The sequence below is a fragment of the Salminus brasiliensis genome, chromosome 8 (genome assembly GCF_030463535.1).
Source record: "Salminus brasiliensis chromosome 8, fSalBra1.hap2, whole genome shotgun sequence".
Classification (NCBI taxonomy): Eukaryota; Metazoa; Chordata; class Actinopteri; order Characiformes; family Bryconidae; genus Salminus; species Salminus brasiliensis.
This window is the reverse complement of record NC_132885.1, coordinates 15,729,805-15,743,253: the sequence shown is the minus strand read 5'-3', so window position 1 is coordinate 15,743,253 and position 13,449 is coordinate 15,729,805. Positions and strand designations below refer to the sequence as shown.

At 37.5% G+C, this 13,449-nt stretch overlaps 1 protein-coding gene across 1 annotated transcript; it reads right to left on the bottom strand.

The window, feature by feature from the left end:
• Nucleotides 1–581: 581 nt before the first annotated feature.
• slc15a1a (solute carrier family 15 member 1a) lies at nt 582–11,514 on the bottom strand. The gene is made up of 21 exons (XM_072685789.1): nt 11,493–11,514; nt 10,965–11,106; nt 10,288–10,407; nt 8,991–9,090; nt 8,424–8,514; nt 8,244–8,327; nt 7,969–8,051; nt 7,549–7,635; nt 7,175–7,264; nt 7,014–7,058; nt 5,965–5,997; nt 5,776–5,864; nt 5,587–5,668; nt 4,525–4,644; nt 3,477–3,617; nt 3,078–3,124; nt 2,874–2,969; nt 2,633–2,744; nt 2,097–2,234; nt 1,160–1,267; nt 582–964 (listed from the first exon to the last, which is right to left on the bottom strand). The coding sequence occupies exons 1-21, from the start codon at nt 11,497–11,499 to the stop codon at nt 743–745; spliced, it is 2,037 nt and encodes a 678-aa protein (XP_072541890.1). The 5' UTR covers nt 11,500–11,514; the 3' UTR covers nt 582–742.
• Nucleotides 11,515–13,449: the final 1,935 nt, after the last annotated feature.

The window sequence follows — 13,449 nt, the reverse complement described above, 5'->3', positions numbered from 1 at the left end:
GTCTATTTAAATGCTGCATTCTAATTGGCTGTCCTGATTTTATTACAACAATAACTAAACACTTTTTATTTATGGCACAAAAACTACCCTACATCTATCAAGGGCTGCAAAGTTAAAGGAGGAAACTATCTGAAGGTAGGTCAGCCAGAATGGGCAGGATGTGGCATGGGTTTGTCAGTACAAAAGACAAAATCACCATACATTTTGTAATGTTGTATTGTGCAGTAAATTATAAATCTTCTTATATTTAACTTAAATACTTAAGTATTATTCTCTGCTTGAAACTTCTGACCATGTGATACACAACTTGCAGATTACTTGCGCAATAGATAGTTTTTGTGTTTAGCCTACTTACTTAACGAAACCCACCTGTAGCCTGTTTTACATAAACATTATATATTCTTATGACTTAAATTAAATTGAACCTTATTCATCACTTAGTTCTTCTGCTTTCATTTAAAATGACCACTTCAGAATTGAGTTCTTTATAGTTTATTAATCTGGACACAATAAAAGAAAATACCTTTTTAAAATATGTTATGTCAGTAAAATATGACTAATAAATTAAAAGGCCAGGAGAAACAATTGCAAAAAGATTCAACTGCTGTCTGTGACTGCTATCTATATCCAGTTTCACTACAAACCATTTGGCTTTTCACTTTAGCAACTTCATCTATGAAGTCAATGGGTCACTCAGGCAACTGCTTGGTACATAATCATCAAATGGTATCAAATGCTGTTTTTACATTTTAGTTTTGCTAAGTGTCTCATTTTGGTGCTGCTTTAAGTCTTTTTCCTCCATCTCTATGGCGTTGTTGTCCTTGTCGTCTGGTTCCATTTCATCTCTTCGCATGAACTGGGCCTCGATCTCAGCAGGGTCAACGTAAGTGTAGAAGTAAGCCATTATAGAAAAGATTATACACACTGCCACGAGCAAAGAGGCAAACAGCACATACTCTGCCCACTGTGGAGAATCACATACACACACATACACAAACACACACAGGTTAATCAAATAGCTTAAGATAAATCAACTTCAATCTTAAATCATTTCTTTCATATTATACACTCAAATGTTATGTACATGATACTGTATCCCTACAACATGGCTGAGTTAAGTGTATGCTGTATGTGTAAAAAATTGAGGTGGACACAGCACCTGTTGAGGCAGCTTAGCCAGCTCGGCCACAATCAGCACAATGAAGTTGCCCACAGCAACAGTGAACAGCCAGCCAGCTTGCAGCACTGCCTTCATGTTGCTGGGTGCCTGTAGAGGGAGGGAAATAATCTAGTTCATAGGACATAGTTGAGAATAAAGCAATGAGAGGCTGTGGGTTACAGTGAATTTATCCTTTCAGAGAGCTCTACTAGGCATGAAGTGAAGGAGAGTCACTTACAGAATTAAAAAAAACAGCAAGAATATATATGATCAATAATCCAATGTCCAATAAATCATTTACTTTAATATTAATAATAATTCCAGTAAATAGTTGCCTAGAAGTGTTGCTTACTAACAGCAGGTTTTAGCTGCAACAAAGCAATTTGAGGACCAGATCGGGTTTATAATGTTGATCTCTTTAAGGGGATGTTCATCCAAATGAAACATCGCATGCCTGCATATTGAATGTTGTCTAGATGCACCAAACATTTTTATGTCAATGCATGCAGTTTTGGGATTTCATCATTAGTAACTTTTTTGCAAATAGATTCTTCACTTTTTATGTACCTTGCTTGTTTTGTTGCCATTGGTTTCCTCAAAATGTAATTTTACAAAATATACATCACTTTAAATGGAGTTCTGCGATACGGGGGGGCAGCTAATTTTAATTATTACAATAAAATTAAGCAATTAGTGTACCTAGAAATCACCTAATAAGTACTTATAGGTGATCAAATGTGAAATCAAGAGAACTTCCCCAAAAATTCCTCAGATTGAGTGTTCTGAGATTCCAAAAGTTGTTATCAGAAGGTTTTCTTAAAAACATCCTTTGGCCAAATGCCTTATACTCCTAAATACTACTTAATGAAGCACGAGTCTTGTTGAACACAAAAGTCCCCCAGAGTCGGTCTAGGTGAGCTGTGTGCTGCTGCTGTACCTGCGAGTATGAAAACTCCAAGCCAGTGACTGAGAACACCACCTCTCCTGCAGTGATGAGGAAATACTGAGGGATCTGCAGGGCCATATGTACAGTGTTGGGCTTGATGTCTTCCACTTCAACTACAGAGTCACCACACTGCACACACATCACATATATATATATATCAGCTAATTAATATAAGAGACAAAATTCTTCTCATAATGCACAATTCATGTCAGACCGGAGGGCGTAGTTTGATCAAGAGAGAGACCTACAAGAAGAAAACTGAAGGAAGAGGTTAGCTGCAGAATATACTTATTAACTTTTTTATTGTATTAAAATACTGAGAGTAAAGATTTCACTTGATGATTCCTTTCACATAAGATAAAAAAGGTTTTTTGATAAAGCTTGAGAGAAACCTGGCATTTTCCAGCAGGTCAGTTTGTTCTAAACCGTATGGTCTCTGTAGACCTTTGCATTTTAACAGTGAAATAAAACTTGTGGACAGACGGGATCAGTACTATAAAATGATCATATCAAGCATGTATACTCACATTTTCTGCCCAGGGAAATGTGCTGGGTATAAGGAACGTATAGGCACCTCCAAACCCAAACTTCCTGGAGAACGTACATGACTGGATATTATTACTGATGTTGAAAGTGCGTCTGTGGGGAAAGTGTAAGAAGCATGAGCTTTACTGCACCCACCAAAGGCAAAAACAGGGCTATAATATAGATAAGTAATAGAATAAATAAGCATTAATTAAAAAAAGAAACTTTTATAGGTAAACTTACTCTCCTTGTGGAAGCATGGTGTAGTCTGAAACAGGTGATTGTCTATTAGCTGCATAATATGAAACATTGACATCTGATGGCAAGCCATTCACAAATCTGTATGAAGTGAAAAGTAAATGATTAAGGGTTAGATATTTAGTTTGTTTTTAGATATTTAGATGTTTATTTCAGTCTGAAGATAAACTTATTTAGGGCTTCACTAACCTGACTGCATTGTTGCCTTGCTCTGGTTTTGAGGTTATATCTAGTACCTGTATAAAAAAAAAGCACAAGTAAAAGTAAGTACTTTTGTTTTTTGTTTTATATTTCTGTTTTTATGTTGGAAGGACGGATGAATGGAAGGAAGGAAGAAAGAAAGGAAGAATGGATGGAAAGAAGGTAGGAAGGGAGGGAGGGATAGATTAATCCCAGAGGCAAAGTCAGGTATTTCAGCAACACAGAAGCACAGTGAAAAGCAAACAATAGCAAAGCAAAGTAAAGAGCAAAGTAGCCTCCCATTTATCTACAAATACATAATCAAAAGAAAGACATGAGAAAATGAATTACATGCAACATAAAGCAAACATATTGCTAAAATAAGTTGAACAATAGCATTAAACTCACCATGTACATGGTGTTAGGGTCGGCAGGGATGATGAGAGTGTTGCGCTTGTTCTCAGTCAGAGAAAAGGTTTTACTGATGGGAGGACTCGTGTTCAAAGACACCGTTATGCTCAGAGTGGTAAAAGTTATGTAGTCACTTGCCTATAGAGACACCACACAGATATTAGATATTAGGGTGATATTTGTATTGTGATGACATTTCTTCAGGGTTGGGAGGGTTACTTTATCTATCTATTCCATTACAGATGACTGAATACCTGTTCAAAAATGTAAATGTAATCAAAATAATTACAATAGTAAAGTAATCTACTCTGGCTACTGTCAGTTATTTTTGGATTACTTATTATCCACATATTTAGTATGATTAACAGCATGAACAAAATGTTAATCTATGTCTTTAAAATAACTATACAACTAATCTAATTAGACTCTTATATTTTCCCTGTAACTGTAACAAATTACAGATACTTTTTTTGGTTTCTTGATCACGGAATGCTGTTACATGTATTCCACCACGACCTAACCCTGTATTTAAAAAAATATCTTGCTTATTATTACTATTAATTAATTAAATTTTACTATTTATTGTAATGAGTGTGTCTCATATACATACTGGTTGGTCTAACCCCATAGGTTAAAGGTTAAAGTGTTGCTACTTCAGTGAAATATTTACTGTATTGCCAGTACTATTAAGAGTATCTTTCCAAATGAACAACTTGAGCTGAAGTGCAGAAGTATTAGGACAAAACTACTACTTAAATAACTTATGTCAATTCAATATTTAAATTTTTCATCATCAAATGTATTTTAATTTTAATTAAATGTATTTTAAAAGTTTTAATTTTCTACTCATTTTCTACAATTTTCTTTTAAAATTATGACCAGTAGTTTATTTTGGGGTGAATGACAACAAGACAAATTCTTCAAAACGTCTTGGAAAACAATTATGTGACATTAATGCACATGAGAGAAGAAGCTTCCCTTCTCCTGTAACATTCTCAGTTCCAACCTACAAGGTTTAGTAAGGAGGTGTGTTTCATCTATGTACCTGCATAGATCCCAACACAATAGGTGTCTGAGGAGGAATGGTAATGTCCAACTGACCACTGGCCATGTTCACTATCTTCAGCTGGCTTTCAGAGGCGGACGGGAAAACTGGCAGTGTTTTCTGAAAAAGAAATGTATCTATTTCTGTACAATGAAATGTTCTCAAACATTCACACTTAACATGAAGCTCAACATTCATGTAGTTCTGTTAGAAGATACACGTTTCAGCAAGACACATAATGCATAGGATTTTACTTAGTGGCTAATTGCTACTCTGATTGCATTAATGTGTCTGAAACTGCATCTTGCAACAGCTAAGACTGAGAAAGCATTGCGTTACTGCTGTTTCCTTTATATACATTATGCATTGCTTTCACCAATGCGAGGCCATGTCACAAACATAAAAGGCATGTTTCTTTTTCTTGAAGTTGATGCTTTTCCATGTTTTGCTACTTTCACTGTAAAAACAGTTGGTGTAAAATCATTAGGTGTTTTAACATTCTGTTAAATTAATGACATTTAGTAAAATCCATTTTTAAGCCAACCAAGTGAACTTCATATTACTTTTTACAGTTTATAATATCCTTTGTAGGAGTTTTGTTTTCATCTTATAATGTCTTTTTAAATACAATTTACAATTCTACATATAAAACTGTTAATATAATATAAAGTTTGATGTACACGATATGTCTAAAAAAGTTTGTAGACATCGTCTCATCCACCATTTCTTTTGAAACCCAGGTTACCTGGGTTATTGCAGTCACAGCCTCTACTCTACTGGGTAGTTTTTATCCTAGATATTGGGACACTGTTGTTGGATGATTAGCTCTGAATCACAAATGCCACTTCAACTCATTCCAGAGGCATTGGATGGAGCTACATCACACTCCAGAGAATTCAGTTCCACTGCTCCACAACCTACCACTGGAGAGCTTGGTAGCCCCCTAGCTGACACTGGGTATTTGGCAGGGTGACCAAGCTCCTCCAGACCTTTCCATTTTATTTACTCATTCCATAGAGTTCATCTCAATCATTATTATTCATATCTAGAATTCACACTTACATCGATCTCAACCTGTACCAGAGCGGCAGAGACAAAAGCCATGGCAGCCAAAAACATCCCAACTGTCATTCTTTTCAAAGGCCTGTAAGATGAGTTTAGATGATTAATGTAAAAATCAGTGCTCATGATACAGAAAATGGATGATGTCATTAACTTCCAAACATGTGACCTTAAGGAGAGGAAACGTACGTGAAGTTGAAGCCACACTTCTTGATGAGAGGATAGACTACTCTGTCCATAATGGGCACCAGCGTGAGGATCAGAATGGGGTTGACAGTCTGCACAAGACAAAGCAACATTCAACACCTTGGCATGGCATAAAAATGCACTCAGCTCAGTCATACTGCAGCCAGAGAGAGACTCTGAAGAGGAACTCACCTGCATCTGGTCTGGCTGTAGAACAAGAGTACCCTGTGGACAGAGGACAGAGACATACAGTGATAAAGCACAACAATCCCAAAAGCTATGCTAAGGTAAGGGATGCACCAATGTGAGAATTCCTGGCACGTGCTGCTCTCTGACATTTACTTTTATTTTTCACAGTTCAGTTTCCAACTAACACCCACCAGCTAGTTCTCCCTGTCACACAACACTACCAGTGCTTGGAGGGTGAAAACTCGCTTCTCTCAAACTGCTGCTAACACTATGCTACATTATTGGACAGCTAAACACGCTTGGAATAATTGCATCAGCCAATAGACCCCTTCACTGCCTAGCACAACACTGAGTGATGGGGGGCATCAACCACCCAGACTGAGCGAAGTCAATTTCGCTCTCCAGGACTCCCGGTCACAGATGACTAGGGATCGAACCTGTAATCCTGATTTATAGTGCCAACACTCAGGCGGCTGCTATCTAAACTTTTTCATGTTCATATTCTGGAATACAAAAGAACAAAAACGACTTTAATACTTTAGTAATAATTGCTGATGTCAATGTGATTGTTATCAATGTGCATACCTTGTTACAGTACTAAACAGCATCAATTATTGATAATGGGATTTTATGCATTTGCCCTGATAGTAGATCTAAAAATACACGGATGAATTTAAATGCATTGCTCTAAAGGTGGAGATTCAACTGTAAAGTTCTTTTTGGAATGTTAGAATTAATTATTATGGATTAAAAAAAACAACATTTAAAATATAAAAAAATGAGGTTGTTGTCAAATATAAAAATGTATCTATCTTTAATCATAAAAAATAATCTGTTTTTATTGTCCATTGTCCAATACTGTGTACACAGCCTACAATATTTCTATCATCATACCACAATAATTGAACTGAATTAAATTTAATTGCGCTAAAATTAGAAATTTTACCATGTACTTAATAATATTCTAATGAACTGTGATTGAATTAAATCGTAGGTTTACACCTTCTTTGGGTAGAGTTTGTATTAAATTCAGAGCAATGAGAACAACTTACAAATGTTCCATCCATGGTGGTGGCTTGGAGAGTCCAGCGAGAGCCCTGTAGACCAAATAATAATAGCAGTTTTTATTCTGAGGACATTCCAGCATTATCTCATGGAGCACAAATTGTATAAAATCATTGTCAGCACAATATGCACAAGGTGCCAGTCTTACTTTTTGGTCAAACAGGGTCCAGAACATGGGGAGAGGGATGTAGAGGAACAACACTTTCAACACCATCTTAATCTGAGCAATGAGGAGTTTCTGGAGAACAGAGAGAAACATTTATTGTACATGATGGCATACGTTCACATGAACATTGGTGTTTATTAGAGCTGTCTATGCATTAAATGAAGTATTGAGTAATCTACTGATTATGTTGATGATTACGTAACCAGAGTGAGCATTTAGAAAGACCTGTGGCTTATCAGTGAATTCAATCAGACTTTATAAGAAGGTATATGGAACAGATGAGAGGGTGAGCTTGTGTATGTTAACTCAAGTTGATGGAAAAAATCTTGAGGTGCAGGAAGAAAGAATGGACGTACATCATACTTCTCATCGGCCCAATCCAACCAGTGCGCTCTCTTTGGGTATGTGCTACTTCTGTGTTTGAAACGGTTATTGATGGCAAACTAGAGAGGGAACATAGAATGTTACAATTAATACATTCATTTATTATATAAAATATTAGAAATCCTACTCTCTGTACATACAGTGTACACTAATAATGATAAAATATCATTTATCAATATCATCATAGCTGCTCAAAACTTTGTTACTCTAAAACAGCAATTTTACAGGAGAAGGAAAAATGAATGAAGGTCAATGAAAATAATATTGGAGTTATTTTGGATTGTTTTATTGGTCCATTCTTCATGACGTTTGGATTGAATGTAAAGGACCAGAAGTTTTTGCACAACAGAAATCAGTATTTCACTACATCAGTGTAAGTGTAGCACACTCACCCCAATGCAGTTACACACGTCCATCATGATGTTGCCTTTGGGTGCAGCTTTAACATACATCCCACTGCCAGCGATGAACACAACTGCAGACACACAAAACACACAAAAGTATGACTTCAGACTGGAGCACTCCAGTGCAATCCAGTGCTGGGCAGTATATTGTTTATACTGGTACCCCATTACTGGAGCCATACAAGAATATACTGGAGTTCAATCATCTAGTTTAGCCACATATAATCAATATAATGTTTGCTTTGTAGAGCAGAGAAACTCACTCAGAGAGACCACCATGAGGGCTGCCGGAACACCAAAAGCCAGTGGGTAGCACTTCTGCTGAGTGTGAATACCACAGTCCTGACCTGTGCACAGATGCAAACAAACAGGTTCAAATGAGTCTGATGAGGGAATTGGAACATGCAGGAGGATTTTACAGCTCATCCGTGAATGTGGCCTACCTCTGAGTATGGGGGTGATGAGAGTGGAGAGGAGGCTGCCGGCATTAATGCACAGATAAAACACAGAGAAGAATGTACTTCTCTGTCTCGTCTGCAAAAACAAGAAAGTGTAAGGTGGTCAGTGAGGTGCATCAATTTTGGAAAGGCATGATCAGTTATAATGAAATTCAATAAGGTAAGAACTCTTTAGATTCTATTTCTAAAGAATAATCCAGACAAGAGATGTACACAATAACTGTCAACAATAAAGCCTTTGGCCATGCTAATCCAGTGGTTTCGCAGGAGCCCTGATTTGCACATTCTTCTGTTTCCTCTACTCGTAAACACTGTACCTAGGAAGGGTTTCTAATCAGCTGATTCGTTGAATCAGGTGTGGTAGAGGTGCGAATCTCAAAAATATGCAAAACAGGACTACATCAGGACCAGCTTTGGGTCTATTGTCCTGTGGGATAATAGAAAGCATAGTGTACTATCTGATTTTCCTGATACTATCTGATGCAGTTGATGGTTTTACAGGACTCCTGTGCTATTGTGTGGAGAAAAGTTCTAAGGCTTTGATGGTCAGACCTGGTGGTCATCAAATTGGTCTCCTCCGAAAGCAGACACACATGGCTTAATGCCTCCTGTTCCCAGAGCGATCAGGATCAGGCCACACATAGCCAAGGCCCTGTAAGAGGAACAAAAAAGGCATTATTTACATAGACAAAAGTTTTGGGACACCTTTCACTGTTTCTACTGAAAGGTTTAAAAAAGGAGTTTACTCTGATTTTGTTGGAGTAAGTGTCTCGATTATCCAGGGAAGGATTTCTGATTTTGGAGCATTGCTAAGAGGATTTGATTGCATTCAATGACAAGAGCATTAGTCAGGTCAGGATTATGGATGAACATCACCACATCACATCCTCAACTCCCCAACTCATCTCATACGTATTGGATGGAGCACCATCATTCCTGAGAACACAGTTCCACTGCTTCACATCTTAATGCTTAGGGACCTCTAGCCCATGCCTTAGGAATTTTACCAGGAGGTTCATGTTTATCTGCTCCAGAGAGTCCTATTCTATTGGCAATACAGGGACAAACTGTGTGTGTGCATTTGCTCATCTGTGTCAGCAATGGGTGCAACTTAAAGTAGATCAATTCAAGGTTGGCAATACAGCAAAAATACCACAAAATTTGATGACATTTCTATGTTCTACATGTATCACATACAGTTTTAGCAAGCAAGCAAGGAACAGACAGACAGAAAACAACAGGAAAACAGTAAAGCCCAGATTTAAAAAAGGTTACAAAAAAAAGTTAGATTAAGGTACAGAGGCAGAGATAAGAGGTAGAGATAAGAGTAAAAATGTAATAGTATAACTTGATGTGCTTGAGGGATCTTTTGGATTCTGGCCTATACAAACTAGCCTGGGGTATTTTCCGAGTCAACAGTGAAATCACTCTGGGTTAAATGGAAATGGAAATGCATCACACAGAGCTGAGCTCTATGCATTACTTGTGATGGTGTGATGTACTGGTCTTGAAGTACTGCTGATACCCATAACAAACAATACAATAACACAACAGTTGTGATATAATTGTGATATGTAGTAATCACACTACTATTCAGATACTCTCCCGAACTGAATACTGACACAATTTCACCTGCAGCTGATCAGTGATCCTCAATATTTTCAGAAAAGCATATTGTGTATCACAATAACAACACTGATCACGATATGATAAAATATCTTCATATTGGCCAGCTCTATAAAACAGCTGATTAAAGTGTGTATAACTGTCAGTATGTTGGATTCATAATTAATGCAGCATAGTGTCATTCCCAACCACAGTGACAGGAAGTTAAAAGTTTCTCACTCACACATGAACCGTCATGTTGTCTGGTGTGCCGTCTCGGTCTGCGTCTGTGATGTCATTAATAGCACTGACTGCCATGACTATCTGCCCAATGGCATAAACGATGGACAGGTAGATGATGGTTCTGAAGGGGGGAAATGGTTACCACAAGATTACAAACAAAGAGACACCCTTCATTCATCATTTCAATTCAAACATAACATAAAAATATAATATTTATTTTATTAATTGCTGGCAATGCATCCCAAGTGGCTTTCTGAAAGCACTGACCCACCCCCCAGATTACATGTCAAACTCACTTCTATCCATAATTTTATTGTTCACAGGACAGTGAAATAATCATATAAGTGGTTTGTTGCCTGAGGGCAATATCATGCCATAGAGGGTGGAATGGACTAGCACCATTAAACATCATGGCTTATCTATGTGCCTGTCCCAAGCTGTCTCTGAGATGCAGCTCTGTAGTTCTGTGTAATGCACCAAAAGCAAAGTGAAGATCGGGTGGCAGCCTTTTGTTTTATACACTGAAATGACTTACAATCATTACTATTAGTTTTATTTCAGTATTTTTCTATTATTATTATTATTATTATTATTACTGTTGTTATTATATGATTGACCATATTTCTGCTGTTTGTATTTTTTTTATTTTTTTATTATTGGTGTTAGATGGACACTTACTTGAACTTCCCAAGCCAGGAGTCTGCCACAATTGCCCCCAGGATGGGGGTCAGGTAGCACAACGCCACAAAGGCGTGATAGATAGAGGTTGCAAGGTCATCGTCCCAGCGGAGAAAATACCTGAAATACAGCACCAGCACCGCTAGAGGGAGACAGAGACACAGCCAGACAGCTGTTATTATCAGCGCTTTACTGTAGTGTACAGCTGCTGTTTCTTCTGCTGATCATATTCAGCCTTTAGCTTTATTAGACTTCAGGAATACTGTTTATTACAGTCACGCAATACAATAATAACCACCCTAAACTGAATGGAGATGCTGAGGGAGGGAGAGCGAGCTGGCTGCTTATTCGCCGTGAGCCATTATCCTGTTACAATGCACACAGTAGGTCGGTCTAGGTGCTCCTCTACAGCTGGAGAAGCTTGTAGGAAAAACGTCTGAAAAACTAAGACACAAGGGCTCTATCTTAACGTTGTGTCTGTTTGTGGTACACGGACACACACACACACACACACACACACACACTTACCGCGCATGCCATAGTAGGAGAATCTTTCACAAAACTCATTGACGACGATGAAAAAAATGCTGACAGGATAATTACAGCACTCCAGCTTCTGCGTACACACACACACACACACACACACACACACACACAAAACACACGTGTCTTATAAAACATGTGAACTGTAAAATGAATCTAAAAATGAATGATTTTTAAAAATGCACATAGTAAAAAAAATAAATAAAAAGTTTTTTTTTATTTACTTTTTTTTAAGGAACGGGGCAAGGGGCAGAATGAAAGACTTTTGTAGTTTGATTGACATTTCAGACAATTTATTAAAATATATTTCATATATTTCATTGTTAACCAAAAAAAATAAATAAAATAAAAATAAAAATCTCCTGATGGTGGCGCTGTAGCTCTGAGTCACTGAGGCTCAAAAATGTTTCACAAGCGCACAAGAGACATTTCACCCAGGACTGGAGGCCAGTGAGTCCCACTGGTTCTCAGTAGAACTCGGACTTCCACCGTAAAGGAAAACGCTTCATGTAAAGAGTTTAATCTTCTTACTGGCTTCATCTGTCAAATACTAACTTCCACCCAAATCAGGAGGAGTTGGGTCATTTCCTCTGTGTAAGGTTGCATTAAAGAACGTATGACTGAAGCAGAAAAAGACAAGAAAGTAATACAATACCAGGTAACACAATTTCCACTGGAGTTCTTCATTGTGTAAGAATGATAAATACACATGTAGTCTATATCGTCAATGTCAGGCAAAATAAACTGTATCTCTACTTTCCACTTTAGTGACATAATTTAAATATGTCCATTTTAGTAATTAATGGACTAATAGAAATGCTTCACAGCTTTGTCCTCCTCCTCTTTGAGTGACAGTGAAGAACTGTTAGCTCCAGTACAGCTGATTAGTTATTAGCTATTATTTGATGTATTTGGGCACAGAAATCACCAATGTGTGGAACAAGGTGCGTTTCAGCTGGAAAATGACAGACTGGACAGCAGCCCTCCTGGACAGCAACTTAGGAACCCTGCCTTTAGCACACTGTTCATTAATGAAGTAAAACATGCTTCAAATAAAAAAACAAGCTAACAGAAAACAAGAAAACAGAGAAAACCAACGGAATAATGAACACTAGCCTCACCTTTGGTTTTGATTGGTCATCATTCTTCTCTTTGTCTGTCAAATGAAAAACATTTAGAGAAGTTTTAACGGAAAGTTATCGAAACTGATTGAGATCCATCAAATAAACCTGAGAAGAAGCTACAAATCATAACGTTTAGTGTGTTCTTCTCACCTGCCATGGTAGCGTGTGTGATGTGCTGAATATCCAGGAATGAAAAGACCTGTGTTAGTACAGAACCCCCTGTGTAAAGGTGAACAGCCTCTTTATTAGAGTGGACTGTGGCCCTGTTTATGATGTTCATGATTTTCTGAAGATACAGGTAGAGAGAGAGGGGGTGATGGAGGGAGGAAGCGAGAATGTGTATGTGAATGCAAAAGCAGTTCTATAAGGCTGAATATAATACTCACAAAATGCCAAGAAATCACTTAAATAAATCACCCCAAGACCTCACCCAGTAAACCACACCCCATATCCATTATCAGTTTATAAACATCATTGGTTATTGAGGGAAAATAATTCATGCCATATTTATTTTTCTTATTTGTTAATTTTCTTCCAGTCTACATTTCAGTCTTACTTTATATTAAGTGTCTCTAATAACTGTATAGTTATGCATGAATAATCCAAGCAACCACAATGCCACTGCCGGTCAGGTATTCACTGCTCCAGAAGGACTGAAGTAGTGCTGCCGTCTTTAAATATACGTGTATCTCACACACATCAATGTATAACAAATGAAATTAAAATAACATCGTCTAAATAAGACAATAACATCAGATACATGGTTTCCTCTTCCTGGTGGATTATCCATGTGCACCAGAAAAATACATACAGATTTC

Bases quoted from the DNA above. Each gene is read 5' to 3' on its own strand.
- slc15a1a (XM_072685789.1), bottom strand. The intron at 8,052-8,243 runs GTGAGTTTCTCT...GTGTGTCTGCAG, and splicing joins CCTCATGGTGGTCTCTCTGA to TTGTGTTCATCGCTGGCAGT. The intron at 2,745-2,873 runs GTAAGTTTACCT...CTTTCCCCACAG, and splicing joins ACCATGCTTCCACAAGGAGA to ACGCACTTTCAACATCAGTA.